At 43.8% G+C, this 19,961-nt stretch overlaps 1 protein-coding gene across 2 annotated transcripts in view; it reads left to right on the forward strand.

Moving 5' to 3' along the window:
- Positions 1–19,961, forward strand: part of glra3 (glycine receptor, alpha 3) — a 224,254-nt gene that overhangs the window by 199,163 nt on the left and 5,130 nt on the right. The window contains exons 7-9 of one of the 2 annotated variants that reach the window (XM_080189748.1): positions 289–503; positions 4,044–4,184; positions 4,602–4,721. In XM_080189748.1, the coding sequence (XP_080045874.1) occupies positions 289–503; positions 4,044–4,184; positions 4,602–4,721 (476 nt within the window). The remainder of the gene's footprint in view (positions 1–288; positions 504–4,043; positions 4,185–4,601; positions 4,722–19,961) is intronic. The other variant, XM_080189749.1, reaches the window with a different exon arrangement.

The following is a 19,961-nucleotide window of genomic DNA, read 5'->3' on the forward strand; positions in this document are numbered from 1 at the left end:
CCACTTACTGTGCCCCCCAAATCCAATGCTGGCAACTCCACATCATATTTATTTGAGGTGAGATTGGGGATACTCAGAAGTGTAGGAAATTGAAAGAAAAGCATGTACGAATGGTCAGAAATTTGTAAGAGTGGTCTCCATTATCTGTAAACATGTTCAAATAAATGTGAAGAGTGTTTATAACTCACAGCATCAAGAATCATTGAAATTATTCCAACCCAGCAACACAATAAGATAGGTCTAACATGCTATCCCCTCTTTTCTTGTGTTCCTTTGTATCTGTTTCAGGGCGCTTCACGTGTATCGAAGTAAGATTCCATCTGGAGAGACAAATGGGCTATTATTTAATTCAGATGTACATTCCAAGTCTTCTCATTGTGATTCTATCCTGGGTGTCATTTTGGATAAACATGGATGCTGCTCCCGCTCGAGTAGCTTTAGGTATTACAACAGTGCTGACCATGACTACACAAAGCTCTGGATCTCGAGCTTCACTGCCTAAGGTAGGAGGTTGTATTGTTTGCTTGGAATTAGTTAACCCTGAATACATATTAAGTGGCTTGGAATGTAGCGAAGATTTACCAGGCTGATTCTGATGATGGTGAGACAGATGTATGAGGAGACGTTGACAAGATTAGGATTGTTTTCACTGGAGTTCAGATGAGTGAGAGGGGATGAGAACATGAGAAAGGATCTCAAAGAGACTTATAAAATTCTAACAGGGCTAGACAGGGTAGATGCAGGGAGGATGTTCTCAATGGTGGAGAGTTCAGAACCCAGGGTCACAGTCTGAGGATTCAGGGTAGACCATTTAGGATAGAGATGAGGGAACATTTCTGCATTACCACAGGAAGTAGTTGATGCCAAAACAATGAATGTATTCAAGAGGCAGCTCGATATCACAGTTGGGGAGAATGGGATCAAAGGTTATGGGGAGAAAGCAGGATTAGGCTATTGAGTTGGATGGTCAGCCACGATCGTGATGAATGACAGAGCAGGTTCAAAGGGCCAAATGGCCTGCTCCTGCTCCTATCTTCTATGTTTCTATGTTTGTGTGTCCATTATCTATGATCATCCCCTTGTTGAGTTTCTCATCTCTGCACATTGATCGAAAGGATGAAACAAAGGCGTGCTGCATCTCCTGAGTGAGCTGAGATCAGGGTTAACGTCACCACTTGCAATGACAGCTGGACCATCTGTTAAACACTGCCCACCTTTTCCTTTGAAATAAGCATGATATTAAAGCAGAAAAGAAAATTCAGAATTTTTTTTTGTGCTAAGTTTATTTATTACTGTCACAAGTAGCTTACATTAACACTGCAATTAAGTTACTATGAAAATCCTCCTGGTGCCTGTTCGGGTACACTGATGGAGCATTTAGCATGGCCACTTCACCTAATCAGCACGTCTTTCAGGCTGTGGAAGGAAACCGAAACCCCTGGAGGAAACCCACAGAGGTACAGGGAGAATGTGCAGGTTCCGCACAGACAGTGACCCAAGCCAGGAATCAAACCCGGGTCCCTGGCACTGTGAGGCAGCAACGCTAACCACAATGCCACTGTGGGTGCTCTGGTTTCCTCCAACAGTCCAAAGATGAAGTTAGGTGGATTGACCAAGCCAAGTTGCCTCTTTGTGTCCAAAGATGTGACGGTTGGGTGGATTAGCCATGGTGAATGCACGGGTTTAGGGGAATGGGGCAGAGAGGAGAGCCTGGATGGGATGCTGTTTCAGAGAGTTGATGCAGACCCAATGGGCCGGATGGTCTCTTTCTGCACTCCAAGGATTCTATGACTGTAATGTGATTCTATGATTCAAAACACTTTACTGCCAATTCACTACTCCTGAAGTATAGTCGTATTGTAATGTAGGAATTTAGAAGATTACGGGATGGTTCGATTAAGGATTTCAAGATTTTCGAGGGAACGGAGAGGTCGTTGAGAGAAACTAAAAGTGCTGATTGAAACATCTTGGGACAGAGGGGACAAGGCGTGAAAATTAGAGCCAGAAATCTTGGGAGAGAAGGTGGGAAACAATGTTACAGTTAAAGAGTGAGAGATATTTGGAACTTTTCCACAAACAGCAATTAAAGCTAGATCAATTGTTCATTTTAAATCTGGGATTGATAGATTTTTATTTGCCAGAGTTACTCAGGCTGACAGGGACATGATCTCCTTAAATGTTACAACAGATCAGTAAACGACCTACTCCTGTTTTGATGGAATCATGTGGCATTGCCAACACACCAACGTTGCTCAGTATAGTTATTAGATCTTTAAAAGGCATAAGGAGATGTGCAAAATGGCAAGGTTTGCAGTAGATCCTGATCTGTTGCAGTCCATAAACTAGTTGCAACGCTGCAGCAAATGGTTTTGAGAGTAATTTTCCTTTCCAAAATGACAATCAAATTGGATAGTGCACTGAAATATAGAAGCTTAGATTGCAAGCGCTACTGACAAAATGGGATGAGTCCAATTTAAAGAAAATATTGACTGAAAACTATATACTTTGCATTTCCAAAGTTTTTTGCCACATGTGTCGTTTGTTATGGATTCTCCGTCCCTTCATGGCCTCACAGTCGCTGCCCTCGAGAACGGAGAATTTGGCGCTCAGCCAAAACCCCTTTCACAGCAGTGGATCGGAGAATCCCGGCTGCGGGCAAAGCCAGAGAATCCGATCCCATTAATGATCATTTATAGACAGGAATATGCAATAGGTGTGAAGGAGTAACATGGGGAGGCAATGGTCGAATGGTGTTATCACTGGACTATTAATCCAGAAACTTCTGGGGACCCAGGTTCAAATCCCACCTCGACAGGTGGTGGAATTTGAATTCAATAAAAAGTGCTTGGAATTAAAAACCTACAGATACCATAAAACCATTGTTGATTGTCAGAAAAACCCATCTGGTTCAATGATGTTTTAGCAAAGAAAATTTGCTGTCCTTACCTGGTCTGGCACCCAGGACGATAGGGTTGTTAAGGTGTACAGTGTGTTAGCTTTTATTGGTAGAGGGATTGAGTTTCAGAGCTATGGGGTCATGTTGCAGCTGTACAAAACTCTGGTGCGTCCGCAATTGGAGTATTGCGTACAGTTCTGGTCACCACGTTATAGGAAGGATGTGGAAGCATTGGAAAGGGTGCAGAGGAGATGTACCAGGATGTTGCCTGGTATGGTGGGAAGGTCTTATCAGGGTAGGCTGAGGGATTTGCGGCTGTTTTCATTAGAGAGAAGAAGTTTAAGAAGTGACTTAATAGAGGCATACAAAATGGTCGGAGGATTAAATAGGGTGGTCAGTGAGAGCCTTTCTCCTTAGATGGTGATGGCGAGCACAAGGGGAGACAGCGTTAAATTGAGGGGTGATAGATATAGGACAGATATCAGAGATAGGTTCTTTACTCAGAGAGTAGTAAGGGTGTGGAAAGCCTTGCTTGCTGCAGTAGTGGACTAGCCAACATTAAGGGCATTTAAATGGTCATTGGATAAACATATGGATGATATTGGAAAAGTGTAGGTTAGATGGGCTTTAGATTGGTTTTCACAGATCGGCACAACATTGAGGGCTGAAGGGCCTGTACTGTGCTGTAATGTTCTATGTTCTATGTCTCACATGTGACTCCAGAACCACAGCAATGTTGTAGACTCCAAAATGCCCTCAGGTAACAAGGGATAGGCAATAAATGCTGGCCAGCCAGTAATGTCCATGTACCACAAATGAATTAAAACAAATGTTAAAAGCACGGTGAGGAGGGTACATGTCACTGTAGGTGCCGTGATGCCCCCTGCACCAGGATTCATCAATTGTAGGATTTAAAGATCCCTCACAGATGCCTGCTAGCCAAGGCAATGCATGCTGAGGCAGGTATGTTGGTACTATGACGAGGGTGATTGTAGCTTTTCTTTTCCATAAACTAGAACCAACACCCACATGAAGCTTTCATCACAAGTAAAGTTTGCTCTCATGTGGTTGAAAGATAGCTGAGTATTCCATCCCTGGCTTGTTCAACTGCTGGCAAGAAGCTGACATTTCATTCTGTTCACTACAGGTGTCCTATGTTAAGGCCATTGATATCTGGATGGCGGTCTGTCTGCTATTTGTGTTCTCTGCCCTCCTGGAGTATGCAGCCGTGAATTTTGTGTCAAGACAGCACAAGGAGCTACTCCGATTACGGAGAAGGAAACGGAAGGTCAGAAACCATCTTTTTAAATTTGAAACTGGATAAGGTTGCACGCAATAGTTCCTCACCGTAACACTCCACAATATATCATCACCACCGAGATTGCCAATTAATCTTTGCGCCGTCAAAGTATCCAATCAGAACACATTCACAAACATAAGGCACTCATTGCAACACGTACAGAAAGAATGCAGAAAGCTGGTGACCTGTAGGACACATTGGTGGAAAGCGATATGTTTCAGACCCGTGCTTAATGAATGGAAGTATGACTTCTATCACAAATAACGTTTTCTCTCGTATAATTTTAAAGGGCTGGAAATATTTGAATATGTTGAGGTCATTGAAGCCCTTGTGGTTGTACATGTTATTTTATCTTAATAGATGACTTTTTTGTTTCTCTTGCTTGCACAACCATTTTGATGAAAGAATGTTGAGGGGGTGCTTGATGGAAATGAAAACATAGAAACGCTGCGACGTAGCAATGGCTTGAGAAGCAACGAACCAATATACGGGACTTTGGCTCAAATCTACAGTTCAAATTTTGGGGTAAAATGACAAGCAGATGTCCCATTTGTCATGTGATAAGCAGTGATAAATAGAGGAGTTGTCCTTTTGTTTAACCTCTTGTCTGTATCAAGTAGGAACTGTCACCCCTTGTAGTCTGTTACCTGTTCATATGTGGTAAAACGTATTCTCATCTTAAGGTACCTGTCTTGTTGAAATATTGACTTAGATCATATTTTATCTCACACACCCCAACCCCCCCAAAAAAAAAACAGTTGACAGCTGCCAAACAAAAAATAAGTTGTATTTGATATTATCTGACAACTAATTATATTTTGGGCCTGGAATGCACTGCCAAGTGAGGTGGTCGAGGCAGATACGTTAGTGACGTTTAAGACTTACCTGGATAGACGCATGAACAGGCGGGGAAGAGAGGGATACAAGTGGTGAGTCTAGATAGGACAATGGTATAGACACAGGCTTGGAGGGTCGAAGGGCCTGTCCCTGTGCTGTACTGTTCTTTGTTTCCTTTGTTCTAAAGTTGCGCACTGCAAAACGAAATAAGATCAGAAATTGGTGGGAATGCAGAGGGCTTCGGCAACTGGAAGAGGCCCTTTAACAGCGTTCAGTTATTCGCAGAGTATCCAGGCGAGACAATAAAGAGAGTACGGTAAGAAGTCTCACAACATCAGTTTAAAGTCCAGCAGGTTTATTTGGAGTCACAAGCTTTCGGAACGCTGCTCCTTCATCAGGTGAGTGGAGCCACTCAACAGATGGAGTCGTGCTCCAAAAGTTTATGATTCCAAATAAACTGGCTGGACTTTAACCTGGTGTTGTGAGACTTCTTACTGTGCCCACTCCAGTCCAACACCAGCATCTCCACATCATAAAGAGAGTAAGAATTGAAGCTGCCTTATTTCATATAACCAAACATCTACATCAGGTTTGGGAATGATTCTGGGAATATATTCAGCATTGAAGAAAAAAATCATAAACATGAGAAACAATAGTGAAAGAAGACAGGGAAAATCCTAATTAACAATTCTTAAAATTAATTGAAATCTGCATAAAGGATGTCTATACCCATCACTGGAGTGTGAGGCCTGAATTGCTGCACAGATGGGGGTGACACGGTGGCACAGTGGTTAGCACTGCTGCCTCACAGTGCCAGGGCCTCGGGTCACTGTCTACATGTTTGCATGAGTTTCCTCTGGGTGCTCCAGTTTCCTCCCACAGTGCAAAGATGTGTAGGTTAGGTGGATTGGTCATTTTCAATTGCCCTTTAATGTCAGGGGGCTAGAAGAGTAAATATATGAAGTTACGGGGAGAGGGGTAGCATTGGTGTTGGTGCAGACTCAATGGGCCAAATGGCCTCCTTCTACACTGTAGAGATTCTCTGATTCTAGGAGAAGGAGAGGAGCCCCAGCATGTCTAAAATGGCTTTAGAGGTCTGAATCTGGAAGTCCCAGCCCCAACCAGATCCCCACCATTTCCGCAGGGATGGGGGGGATGGATCACATTGTGGACATCTACATTCCATGGAAGCAGGTGCACATTTTAAACTGCAGCTGCCTTCAGTCTGATCTGATATTTGCAAGGACAGCACATGGCTTGCATGCATCAAACTTAACGGAGTAAGTTGGAGAATAAGAGTATCTCTTGGATGTAGTTCTGGGACACCTTTTGTGAGTTCAGTTGCCATCTGGGAGAACTAGGGTTCCCTTTGGAAGGGGTCAATTCCTTTGGAATTGTTAAAATTTGGCATGATTGTGCATATAAGTGAATAAACACATTAGAATTGCCGCGTTAATTGGGAACGTCAAACAAGGAAGTTGTCCCTGGAGGTGTCAAGCTCTCAAGGAATTTCAATCTCCTGCCGTTTAAACATTTGACAAAACTATCTGTAGTATTTTTTTAAAAATCAGTGCTTGCTGTTTCACTTTTAGATAGTTCTGAAGACTAAATTTAAAGGATTAGCATTGCATGACTGATTTCACAATATCGTATCACAGTGGGTTACATGTCAGTTTGCAGTTTGATTGACAGCTTCAAATTCTTATTAAATCTTTGAAGTGGGAATACGAATAGAATTTTTAAAAAATTCATTCTTTATTGGGAATTTAAATGGGTTACAAATGACCATGGGGGGTAGGTGGTGACGTATATTGGCATGCATTGGCATGGATTGGGCATAGGGAGTATGTGGGAGGGTGAGGGTATGTGAGGGCCAAGGGGATGTATTTTATTTCATTCCTTTTATCATAACTGTGCCAAAGTATCAGAGAATTGAGGGGTGCCTTTCCCACCAGCTGCCTCCACATTTGGCAGTCATTTTGGCTGCTTCCAAACTTTTTTGTTATTTCTGTACAGCTAAAAGGAGATTCAAGTGTGCTGTCCTCGGATATACCAGGCCAGGCGTATGCCCTTGGGCATGATGGTTACCCACTTGGCATGGATGGTACGCAGGTCGGTGCCCTCGAACAGCCCCGCCAGGTAAGCCTCGCTGGCCTCCTGCAGGGCTACGATTGCCCAGCTCCGGAAGCACAGGTTGGCCGTGAAGTACCGGCTGATCTTCTGCTCCAGGAGCTGGAAGGGCAGCTTGTGGATCAGCAGCCCGATGAACTTCTGGTCCAATGCCAGCATCGCCACATCGTTACCCCAGAGCCACTGCAATGTGGTTGACTCTCGGCTGCCCTGAGAAATGGCCGAGCAAGCCATTCAGTTCAAGGGCGACAAGGGATGAGCCAGCCAGCGATGCCCATGTCCCACAAATGCAAATACACGGTAGCACAGCGGTTGGCACTGCTGCTTCACAGCTCCAGGGACCTGGGTTCAATTCCCGGCTTGGGTCACTGTCTGTGTGGAGTTTGCACGTTCTCCTCATGTCTGCGTGGGTTTCCTCCGGGTGCTCCGGTTTCCTCCCACAGTCCAAAGATGTGCGGGTTAGGTTGATTGGCCATGCTAAAAATTGCCCCTTAGCGTCCTGAGATGTGTAGGTTAGAGGGATTAGTGAATAAATATGTAGGCATATGGTGTAGGGCCTGGATGGGATTGTAATCGGTGCAGACTCAATGGGCCGAATGGCCTCTTTCTGCACTGTAGGGTTTCTATGATTTCTATTTCTATGATTTCTATAAAGGCCTGAAACTTTAATTCCCCTGACTGAGGATGGAGACGTGGCAGACCAAGGAGTGGACATTCCAACTCTCCAAATTGAAGGGCACACAGGTATAAAAGCAGAGCGAACAGGGGCAGGAGTAGACAGTATGACACTTTAAACGTGCTCTACCATTCAATACCATCCTGTCTGGCCTCTGTCCCAACTCCCATATCCCTCGATTCCCAAGAGACCAAAACTCGAGTTATAAAAACGTAATGAGCGGAAACATTGTCGACACAGCTGGACAGTCCGATCCTCCCAATCGATGAACATAATACATTGGATCTGTTAGGCTAGAAACTCCAGCTGAAAACCGACCTCCGGAATCAGGCCGGGCCAAGTTCCCAGAACCGTTAGTCTTGGGTGGGATTTTACAATCTCTGCCCGAGTGAGGCCATAAAATCCCACCCCCCACCCCCCCCAACTCTCGAAGATAGCACGGCTGTATGTACATGGAGGCAATTATTTGCTGCCATTTTTCAAATCAGGAGTAATATTAATGTGTTGGGATTAACTTCTGGAAGAGATAAACATAAGGAAAATGTAAGTGGTGCTTAAATAGTTCCGATCAAAAAAAAAATTAAGTGACTAATCCTGGTAAATAACCCAAATTTAAGACTATGCATTAATCTTTATAATGTTTATGATAGTAGTAATAGAAAATAATAAATTATTACTATTAATTCATTAGTGGCATGCAAACGTTGCTGACTACACCAGTATATTTACCCATCTATTATTTTTCTATAGATGAGACTAAAACATTCTCTGATTTCAAGAAGAAATTAGATGCAGCCCTTGGGGCTAAAGGGATCAAGGAATATGGGAGGAAGTGAGGAATCAGGATATTGAATTTGATGATCAGCTACAGTCAAAATGAATGGCTGAGCAGGCTCAAAGGGCCGGACAGCCGACCCCTGTTTCTAGTTTCTATGTTTCTATCTCTATCTGCCCTTGAGACAATGGTGGTGGACCCCCTTCTCCCATTCCATCTGGTGTAGCACATTCACTGTGCTGTTAAGATGGGAGATCCTGAACCAGTGACTATGAAGGAAAGGCAACTTCTAGTTCAGGATGGTCTCTGGCTTGGAAGGAATCTTTCCCATTCATTTGCTGCCTTTCATCTTCTGAGATGAACGATTAAAAGAAACATTTGCGCTTCCCTCCACTCACATTGACTTCTCGGAATTATGGAAAGCGTGAAAAATCAAATATAGCATGACCACCTCAATGGAAAATGAACAATAGAAATCACAGCAAGGAGTCTAACGATGTAGATAGGAATCACAATATTGATAGCTAGATAGATAGCAAAATAGTCAGAGAGACTAACAAAGATAGATAGGAATTTGCCTGTACTTAGATAGACTGTTTCTGATAGATAGTTAGCGATAAAGTGTTTGATATTTAATACACTGTGCAATCATTACAATTGATTGTTAGACCTTTGCGTCCGTATAAATTGACACTTGGGATGATCTCAGTTCAAGCCATTTCGAGGTTCAGTCAGGTGGGTTTTATCTGTTGAAAATGAGTCATTTAAGAAGATGCTCGAAGGGAATAATTACACAATGTCAGAAAACTTTGGAGGCAACACAAGTGGAAATAGATGTTTTGGGCCTGAATGATGTATTTTACGAATGTTTATAACTGAACACCAGAAGTGAGTGCCGGCGCTTTCACATTTGCTGCAGTAATGCGTGAGGGAATGTTCCGCACTGGATCACATTTTCGAAAGGATCACAAAATATGGGGAATCTTTACCTTTGCAAACTGTTCCAACAGAAGAGGCCACAAGTAGCTGCCACATATGGTGTGCACAGATGGTAGTTTTTGTTACAGTCGATACAACTGATTATATATTTAACAGATAATATGTTTCTTCTATTTGGATTAAGTCTTGAGCAAGCATCGTCTTTCTGCCAATGTGGTTGTTCGTTTGCAATACTCTCCACTTGTATTCGGGAGGCTAATTCAAGTGATCTACTGATTCAAACAGTCCCATATTTAATCAGCTTTTCAGGCTCAGAGCGAAGCACATCTCCACCAAGATTGAAAAAGTAAAGGAACAGCCACACACAAAATAAAATGCAAACAAGAAAATATTTTCTCAACACAGGCCCCATTCTCTGCGGGGATTAAGATGTGCTTTGTTTCCATTTTCCCTGGCGCAGTTTTTGAGCGACCGAACGTTTTTCTTTCAACCTCTCTTTGTACGTGTTGGTCTGGGTGGCACGGTGGCACAGTGGTTAGCATTGCTGTCTCACAGCTCCAGGAATCCAGGTTCGATTCCTGGCTTGGGTCACTGTCTGTGTGGAGTTTGCACATTCCCCCCCGTGACTGCGTTGGTTTCCTTCAGGTACTTGTTTCCTCCCACAGTCGGAAAGATGTGCTGGTTAGGTGCATTGGCCATGCTAAATTCTCCCTCAGTGTATCCAAACAAATGCTGGAGTGTGGCAACTAGGGGATTTTCACAGTAAATTCATTGCAGTGTTAATGTAAGCCTGTTCATGACTAATAAATAAAGTTTAAAACAATTTTACCAGCCACTGCAGGCTGACTGTGACAGGAACTGAGAACCCTTTCCTGTGGTCAGAATTTTCACAGCCCACCCTCTCCCACACAACACCAACACCCAGTACTCTGCCCCTTAGCAGCACTCAGCACCATTTTGCCCATCTTAGTGAAAAGGGAATATAGTTAGATTAATCACTGCACATGGAGCGTCACTGTAGGTGTAGGGAGTGAGACACACAAATGAGAAGGTGCGTGTTTGGTACAGTTTAAATTTCCATTCTCTTCATCTAAAAAGACAATATAGGTGATTTTAAAGGGACAACACTTTTGCTCTCACACATTTTCTATTATATAGTGCATAGAACATTACAGCGCAGTACAGGCCCTTCGGCCCTCCATGTTTTGCCGACCTGTGAAACCAATCCAAAGCCCATCTAACCTACACTATTCCAATATCACCCAGATTATTTTCATCCTCATTAACCCATTGATATTGCAAGTAAATGGTTAAACATTCATTTGTAGAATCATATAATCCCTCACACCCGACTTTACCATGTTTTTGTGCCTGTTAAAATTGGGCCCATTGAGCCCATACCCAGCAAAAGCAGCTGCAATGTCATTTGAATTGAGATGATAAACTTCCACCCTGCTTTCAATTGCTTTTAATCTTAGTTTCTGACTCCATCACATGCAACTCACATGGGGTTGTCCCCAGGCAGATTTAACATGCGCGGCAGCACAGTGGTTAGAGCTGCCGCATAACAGCACCCGGGACCTGTGTTCAATTCCAGCCTTGGGTGACTGTGAGGAGTTTGCATGTTCTCCCCTTGTCTGCATAGATTTCCTCTGCACTCTCTGATTTCCTCCCACTCTCCAAAGATGTGTAGGATAGGTGGATTGTCCGTACTAAATTGTCCCTTAATGTCCCAAGATGTGGAGGTTAGGAGGATTAGTGGAGTAAATGAATGAGGTTACGGGGACTGGGAGGTGGATGGACCTGGGTAAGAGGCTCGGTCAGAGAGTCGGTGCAGAATTTTTAAAGTTTATTTATTTGGCCCAAGTAGGCTTACGTTAATACTGCAGTGAAGTTACTATGAAAATCCCCTAGTCGTCACACTCCAGCATCTGTTCGGGTACACTGGGAGAGAATTTAGCATGGCCAATGCATCTAACCAGCAGGTCATTTGTACTGCGGGAGGAAACTGTGCGCTGTGAGGCAACAGTGCTAACCACTGTGCCACTGTGCCACCCTGACTTGATGGGCCAAACAGCCTCCTTCTGCACTGTAGGGACTCTATGATTCTATGGCTTATCTCCAGGTGATTTCAAAAGACGCCACCTTCGTCTCTCCAATTTACTTTGAATTAAAGGAAGACAGTTTAAAACATATGCATCTTGTAAAGTCAGGCATTCGTAACAACACCTGATCGCTCCTTCACATTCTGAATGCTATCTTTGTAATGAGTCATGTCCACCTGAATTGAATAAAGATTCTCGGCTGTTCCAAGCTGTGAAATAAGTTCAATAAACCTGATAAACTGTTCATTTGTCTGATTCATCAAGCAGTTCATATTCTGTTCTGAGTTGGAATGAAATCAGGGTTTGTGGTATCACACTGCAGCAGGAGAGACAGCAGCTGTTGTCAATGTGGGTATTGTCAATCCAGAGACCAAGAGTAATGGTCTCCCATCACAGCAGATGGTGCAATTTGAATTCAATGAATATCTGGGATTAAAAGTCTAATGATGACGATTGTCATAAAAGCCCATCTGGTTCACTAATGTTTTTTTAAGGCAAGAAATCTGCCGTCCTTATGGTCTGACTTTCTGTGAGTCCAAGCCCACAGAAATCACAGAATCCCTACAGTGCAGAAGGAGACCATTCAACCCATCAAGCCTGCACCGACAACAATCCCACCCAGGGCCTATCCTCGTGACCCCACATAGTTACCCTGCTAATCCCGGGACAATGGGCCAATTTGGCATGGCCAATCAACCTAACCTGCACATTTTTAGTGTGTGTGAGGAAACCGCAGCACTCGGAGGAAACCCATGCAGACACTGGGAGAGTGTGCAAACTCCACACCGACGGTGACCCGAGGCCGGAATCGAACCCGGGTCCCTGGCGTTGTGAGGCAACAGTGCTAACCGCTGTGCCGCTGTGCCACCTATGTGGTTGAGTCTTAACTGCTCTCCAAAATTGCCGAGTAAGCCATTCAGTTCAATGGCAATTTGGTTTGGGCAATAAATGCTGGCCTCACCGGTGAGGCCCACATCCTGTGGACAAATGAAAAGCATTCCCAGAAATTCCACTGTGCTATTGAAGTCAAGCTGATATATCTAGTTGAAAGTGAGTGCCTGTTGCCTCTGTTTCAATAGCAGGCAGGAAATACCAGATGAAGGGGCTTCACGTTGATAGATGAATGTCCCATTTCATCATTTTCAGTATGCATCTTGAAGTCTGCTGGCCCATTACCTGATTGTGCAAGTTGCTGGAAGATATTGATATAAATGAGATCATTACTTATCTGGTGTTAACCTTCGAAAGCACATGGAATATGCAGTCTGAATGGGTTTTTTCTCCACAATTCACGAAGAGACAAGTCTCTTTTGGTAAACTTGCGCAAGGGGATTGACGGGGCAATGCAGGTGATTATTTCTCATCTATTGGGATGTGGCCGGCGAAATAAGAAAGCATTAAAGCTTTTGAGAGGTGAACTCTGTCAGTGGTTGAGTTGAGAATTGAGTTGGTGATTCCATGTTGGACGCAGCAGTCAGAGTATTGGGATGATAATACCCCATCACAATCTCGGAGCAGAATGGCAACTTCAGTGGGTGGACTTGGACCTGATTGTACTATTGATCAGAAACTCACTGGGAGAGTAAGGATTGGGAATTCATTTATCAACTCTGTTTTACCTCATCCTCTTTTAAAAGTGTTGTTTTATGGTTCCAAAGGCATTAAGAGGACCTTAGCAGTGGTAGTCCCTTGTAGTTGAGCTTTGACAGTGGGTGCTAACATATTATCCCTCCAAATGTGGCCTTCACAGCCTAACTTAATTTCATACAGTTGTAGAGTTTTACGGCACAAAAAGAGGCCCTCTGACCCATTGACTGTTTAATTCTCAGGATATGGGCATAACTGGCAAGGCTAGAATTCATTGCTCATCGCTAGGTGGTGAGCCACCACCTCAAACTATTCCAGTCCACATGGTGAAGCCACTCCCACAGCCCCATTTGGTGTGGCGTTCTAAGGTATTGACTTGGTGTTGATGAACTAACGTTGATATGTTTCCAAGTTGGAGTGGTGTGTGACCTGCTGGGGAACTTGAAGCTGATGGTGACCACCATTGTCCTTTTAGGGTCAGAGACATTACAGGTCCGGGTGTTGCTTGTCAAGGAGGCTTGATGCAATTTGCAATGGGAGCACTTTACAGCAAGAGGGAGAACGCCAGCAGACATTACCTCTCTCTAAGTCAATGGTACAAAAAACAATTCCAAAGGTCCCAACACACACCCAGGAACGAATTATCAATTGGGTCTAGAAGCTTCTAAATCTTATTAATCAGCACCATATTAGATATTGCCAAGTGGGCTAACAGGGATGGCACATCGGGGTTCTACTTTTTAACAATACATTTCTGTAGGATAATAATCAGATTTTGATCAATGATCAGAGGACCAGAGATGTGCAGGTTAGGTTGATTGGCCATGCTAAATTGACCCTTAGTGTCAGGGGATTGGTAGGGTAACTGTATGGGGTTACAGGAATACGGCCTGGGTGGGATTGTAGTTGGTGCAGACTCAATGCACTGAGTGGCCTCCTTCTGTACAGTAGGGATTCTATGATTGGTAAATTAATGCCAGTGAAACAAATGAGCTATTAACAGATGGACTCTGTTCAGAAGTGTCAAACAATTATTGCTCTTTGAGATTTTTTTTAATGTCTTTTCCATTCGCCCCAAAATGAAGCTGTGGGATATTCATGAACAGATCAATGATTTGTCTGAAATTCCTCTCTCGTGTGCTGAATGCACTCCTTGGAATAATTAACACTTTCCATCAAAGGGGTGAGAGAGGAATTGGAGACAAATACTTGGAAGATTGCCTACTTCTTCAGCACAGAGGCAACTTCTTCAATTTTGGGGTCATCACAGAGGGAGGCAATCAGCCATACACACAAAGCAAAATTCCCTCTGCAAACTTTAACCATATCTTTATCAATGTGGGTCAGTAGGCTTTGATTATTAATAACACATTCAACACCTAATCCCCCTCCTCCTTCACAAGTCTTGGAGTGTTGTGTCCAGTTTTGGTCACCCCATTATGGGAAAGACATTGATAAACCTGAAAGAGTGCAAAGCTGATTTATGAGAATGTTGTCAGGACTGGTGGGCCTGAGTTATAGGCCTGAGTTATAGGGAGAGGTTGGCCAGGCTAGAACTTTATTCCTTGGACTGTAGGAGAATGAGGGGTGACCTTTTTGAGGTGTATAGAATCACGAGGGGCATAAATAGGATGAACTCACATCATCTTGTTCCCAGGGTGGGGGGGGTGGTGGCGTTGAAATCTAGAGGGCACAGATTTAACGTGAGACGGGGAAGATTTAAAATGGACCTGAGGGGCAACTTCTTCATGCAGAGTGTGGTGTGGATACGGAATTTGCTGCTGGAGAAAGTGGTTGAGGCAAATACAATAGCAAAATTTCAATAGCATTTGGATAAGTATGTGGATGGGAAAGGATTAGAGGTATATCATCCAAACATGGGCAACTGGGACTAGCTGAGAGGGGCACCATGGTTGGCATAGACCGGTTGGGCTAAAGGGCCTGTTTCCATTCTGTAGTGCTCTATGACTCTATGATCCTCTATGTTCCGTCTGCTCAGACGATAGTTTTTTACCATTGACTGCAGTAGGTCCAAACAGCTTTATATTCACACTCTGCAGCATGCTTAGAGAATAAACACTTCATACTTACATTCACCTGCACAATTCCTAGCGATTTACTAACCACATTTGAGATAGTAAATTATTAATGTATCTTACTCCTATTCCAACCTGTTGCCAATATTGTTTTTACCTGTCCTAAGTCCATCATTTCTTCATCTGATAGTAGCATTGTTGACTGTTTGATAAGTCAGTTCAGTTCATGCATTGATTTTGCAAATTAATTTTTCTTCTTATGGCAAGCAAACTTCCCTAGTATTCCTTCCTAACAGATTAGCTGCTCATTATGCCCTCATCCCGTTCTCCTTCTCACTGATAATGTGGGCAACAAGGATTTGTTGCCTTTAGAGCAGAGAAGGCAAGAAAACCGACCAAAGTCAATATAGGTGCATTCTACTCAATAGCTCCTCACAAGACAGCTCCCTGCCCTAGGAAGCCACCCAGCCAATGTTTGTTGCACTCTCTCCAAGGCAAGTATATGCTCCCTTAGGTGAGAAAACCAAAATGGTACACCAATAGTGTACAGCGACTGGGTGTGCTCATAGCAAAGGCTAAAGCAATTACAGACTTCATTAGCCTGATATTTTATCTCCTTTGCAATAAAGGCTAACTTATTTCCCTTACTAATTGCTTGCTGTACTTGCATTTTAACCTTGTGTTTTTGTACAGGGACTCCCAAGTCAGTCGATCGTTAACATTTACTAGTCTCTCACGTGATGGGGGTCATGGGAAGTGGGTGGTGAGTAGAGTCAGCAATAAGGGGGGGGCAGTGGCGGTTGGGGGGGGGGGGGGGGTGGGGAGTGGGGCGGTGCTTCCGCCTCCTTCCATGTTTCTCAATCAGCTACTGATTAATCCCGAAACTCAGCTAATGTCCCGAACGCCTGGGTTCAAATCCTGCCACGACAGATGGTAGAATTTAAATTCAATAAAAAAAAATCTGGAATTAAGAATCTAATGATGACCATGAAGGCATTGTTGATTGTTGGAAAAACCCATATGGATCACAAATGCCAGCCAGTGATGCCCTTGTCTCACAAATAAATTGAAAGAAAAATTACAGGAATGAAGGTCCATTGCTGATATTGGCACACACCACGCATACTCCTTCCTACCCTATTTCAAGCAATTTTATTGATAAAACCATATGAGGAATTGATTTTGCAGCTGTTTTTATACCGCAGTGTAAGGCAATTTAAAATGTAATTGTTGCTGGTTCTCCTTCTGTTACTAAGCATTTAGTTCAATATGAAAATGGCCACAGTCCTGCTGTTTTACCCCTGCACATGCGATGTGGTTCAGTACGAATTAACAACATTTAATGTGTCACTCCCTTATTTTTTTTTCAGTGACTCATTCCTACCCATTGAATAAACTGTGTCTAACAATCTGTCAGGACCTGCTCCAATCTTTCATTAATCAGTGAGGGGAGATCTTCAAATAAGTCTAAATTGACAGCAATGAGCTGAGCAAGGTCTCAAAGTTATTTGGTGCAACATGATATTGAAGACTCCCAGAGATGTTAAGTCAGTGACATGTGTCAGCCCTCTCGGAGAGAACTGGACTTAGTGGTAGGAGACAGAGGCTGGTGACAGATACCTGCTTTAGTGACTGGAGGCCAGTGTCCAATGGCATACCCCAGGGATCCAGGATGGGCCCCTATTGTCCATCACTTATATGAATGACATAGATGACTGTGTGGGGGATAGGATCAGTACGTTTGCCGATGATTGGCTGAGTGGTTAACAGTGAGGTTGAGTGTCTTGGGTTACAGGAAGATATAGACAAGATGGTCAAATGGGCAGATAAGTGACAGATAGAATTTAACCCTGAAGAGTGTGAGGTGATACACTTTGGAAGGAGTCATTTGACAAGGAAGTATACAGTGAAGGGCCTGAGACTGGGAAGTCCCAAGGAACAAAGGGACCTTGGCGTGTTTGTCCATAGATCTCTGAAGGCAGAAAGGCAGGTTAATAGGGTGGTGAAAAAGGCATATGGTACCCTTGCCTTTATCAATTGAGGTATACATTACAAAACCAGAGAGGTCATGATGGAGTTGTATAGAATTTTAGTGAAGCCACAGCTAGAGTGCTGTGTGCAGTTCTGGTTGCCACATTATAGAAAGGATATGATCGCAGTGGAGAGGGTGCAGAAGAGATTCACCAGAATGTTGCATAGAATTCATTTAAGTTATGAAGAAAGGTTGGGTAGGCTTGGGTTGTTTTCTCTGAGCAACGAAGATTAAGCAGCGACCTGACTGAAGTGTTCAAGATTACGAGGGGCATGGACAGAGTGAATAGGGAGCAGCAGTTTCCCTTAGTTGAAGGGTCAGTTATGAGGGGACACAAGTTAAAAGTGAGGGGTGGGAGGTTTAGGAGGGATTTGAGGAAAAATGTTTTTACCCAAAGGGGTGCTGACGGTCTGGAATGTGCTGCCGGGGAGGGTGGTGGAGGTGGAATGTCTCACATCTTAAAAAATACTTGGATGAGTCTTTGGCACGTCATAACATTCAAAGCGATGGCCAAGTTCCGGCAAGTGGAATTAGGCAGGCAGGTTGGAGCCTTTCATGCATCAGTGCAGATTTGATGGACTGAAGGGCCTCTTCTGCACTGTAGGATCCTGTGGTTCCAAGACTGATAGATACCCATGAGTTTATAAGTCATTAGTGTATTTAGGATAGAGTTAGGTAGGTTCGTGATTGGTAATGGGATCAAAGGTTATGGGGAAAAGGCGGGAGAATGGGGTTGAGAAACTTATCAGCCATGATTGAATTATAGAATGCCTATATGCAGAAGAAGGCCATTTGGCCCATCGAGTGTGAACCGACCATAATCTCACCCAGGCCCTATTCCCATGACCCCATATACTTACCCTGCTAATCCCCCTGGCACTAGGGTCAATCTAACATGGCCAATCCACCTAACCGGCACATCTTTCGACTGTGGGAGGAAACCGGAGCCACCCGGAGGAAACCCATGCAAACACAGGGGAGAAGGTGCAAACTCCACACAGACAGTGACGTGAGGCTGGAATTGTCCCTGGTGTTGAGAGGCAGCAGTGCGAACCACTGTGCCGCCCACTATGGCACAGTAGGCTCGATGGGCCGGATGGCCTCTTTCCGTATTGTCAGGATTCTATGATTCTAAGTAAAATTTGGACTATTTGTGTTCAAAGAGAGCAGTCGAGATGAGTCACGCATAGTCTCAGAGTTCTACTAAGTTAATCCTTCCATTACCAAAAAAGTGCAGCATGATTTGAAAATAAGCCTTGTTCAAATGCTTCCTCGTATGGAATAAATTTCTTTCCCCACCTCCCCCCGCCACCCCCGCACCGCGCCCCTCACCAGCCCCTCCCCACCTCATTGTCATCCTCAGCATCTGGAGCATTTTATTTGGGATCACCAGAGGGCGATAGAGCTTTGTCTGAGTTCAGTACAACCAGTGGAGACAATGAGCAGCCCCCTGCAAACCTCGGGCCACGACCAATTTAAGTCACTCAAATTTGCAAGTCACGGGTGAACGTAATTGGAACCCCTGCTTTGGGGTTTGATGACAGGAGAGGTACCTTAGGGAACTGTGTCTGATTTGAGGAGCAGAATATGAGATTTTTATTTTAACCCGAATGTGAAGTATGTGGTAGATCCCACCCCCTCCCCCTTGTGTCGACTCATTCTGTTTCTTGTCCCCATTGAGTGTCTCGGTGTCAACACTAACTCATTTTATGCTCTCAAATCGTTCTTTTGTGATCTGACTGGAGCTCCGCCGATTTTGCATGTGCTGCTAGGATCGTGTGGCTGTCGGTACTGATCTCATGCGAGAGAAAAAGAGACAGTGGTGATTTTCCAGTTGGAAGTGCTTGCAAAGTATGGCTTAATGTGCTGTGATCAGTAACGTAACAGGACCTATCATCAATTCTGACAAACAGAAGGAACTGTTCCAGCCAGGAAGCAAAAAATTGAAAACCAAACATGTCCGCCTTTTCTAAAATAATATTTAACGTTCCAGATATGAATCAATTTAAAGACACCTTTTGGTTTGGTTTAGTTAACAGCTCTACTGTTGATTTAGTCCAGCTTAAATTAATATAGAGCTATTGCCATTAAATCTGGGTAAGAAAGTCTACAGCAATGTGAGCGATAGAGGGCTTTTGGATTGAAACTGCCCTTGTGTGATAACAATATCTCCGTATGAATTCATTCCTGTTATTTTAATAAGCATGTTAAAATAACATCGAATTCATAGGGTTGTGTTAACACATTTGTTATTGTGTGGCACGGCAGCATTTCAACTTCCACCTCATTAATTTCCTCCCCACTTTATTTATTCCTATTCCTTTGCACCCTGTTTGAAATACAAACCACTCCCAAAGCAAGTGGGCAGACAGAACAAAGAGCAATACAGCTCAGGAACAGACCCTTTGGCCCACCAAGCCTATGCCAATGCATGACGCCTTTCTAAACTTAAAGACCTTTTACCTCCTATTCCCTGCCTATTCATGTATCCGACAAGATACCTCTTAAAAGTGGCTGTTGTATCTGCCTCCACCGCCTTCTCTGGCAGTGCATTCCAGGCACTTACCACCCTCTGTGTTAAAAAAAAGTCATACCCTATTATCCACCCTCCTAAGTAGATGGTGTGAGGTATGGAATCAGAGAAGCAT

The sequence above is a fragment of the Carcharhinus amblyrhynchos genome, chromosome 5, assembly GCF_965287045.1.
Source record: "Carcharhinus amblyrhynchos chromosome 5, sCarAmb.v2.hapA, whole genome shotgun sequence".
Lineage (NCBI taxonomy): Eukaryota > Metazoa > Chordata > Chondrichthyes > Carcharhiniformes > Carcharhinidae > Carcharhinus > Carcharhinus amblyrhynchos.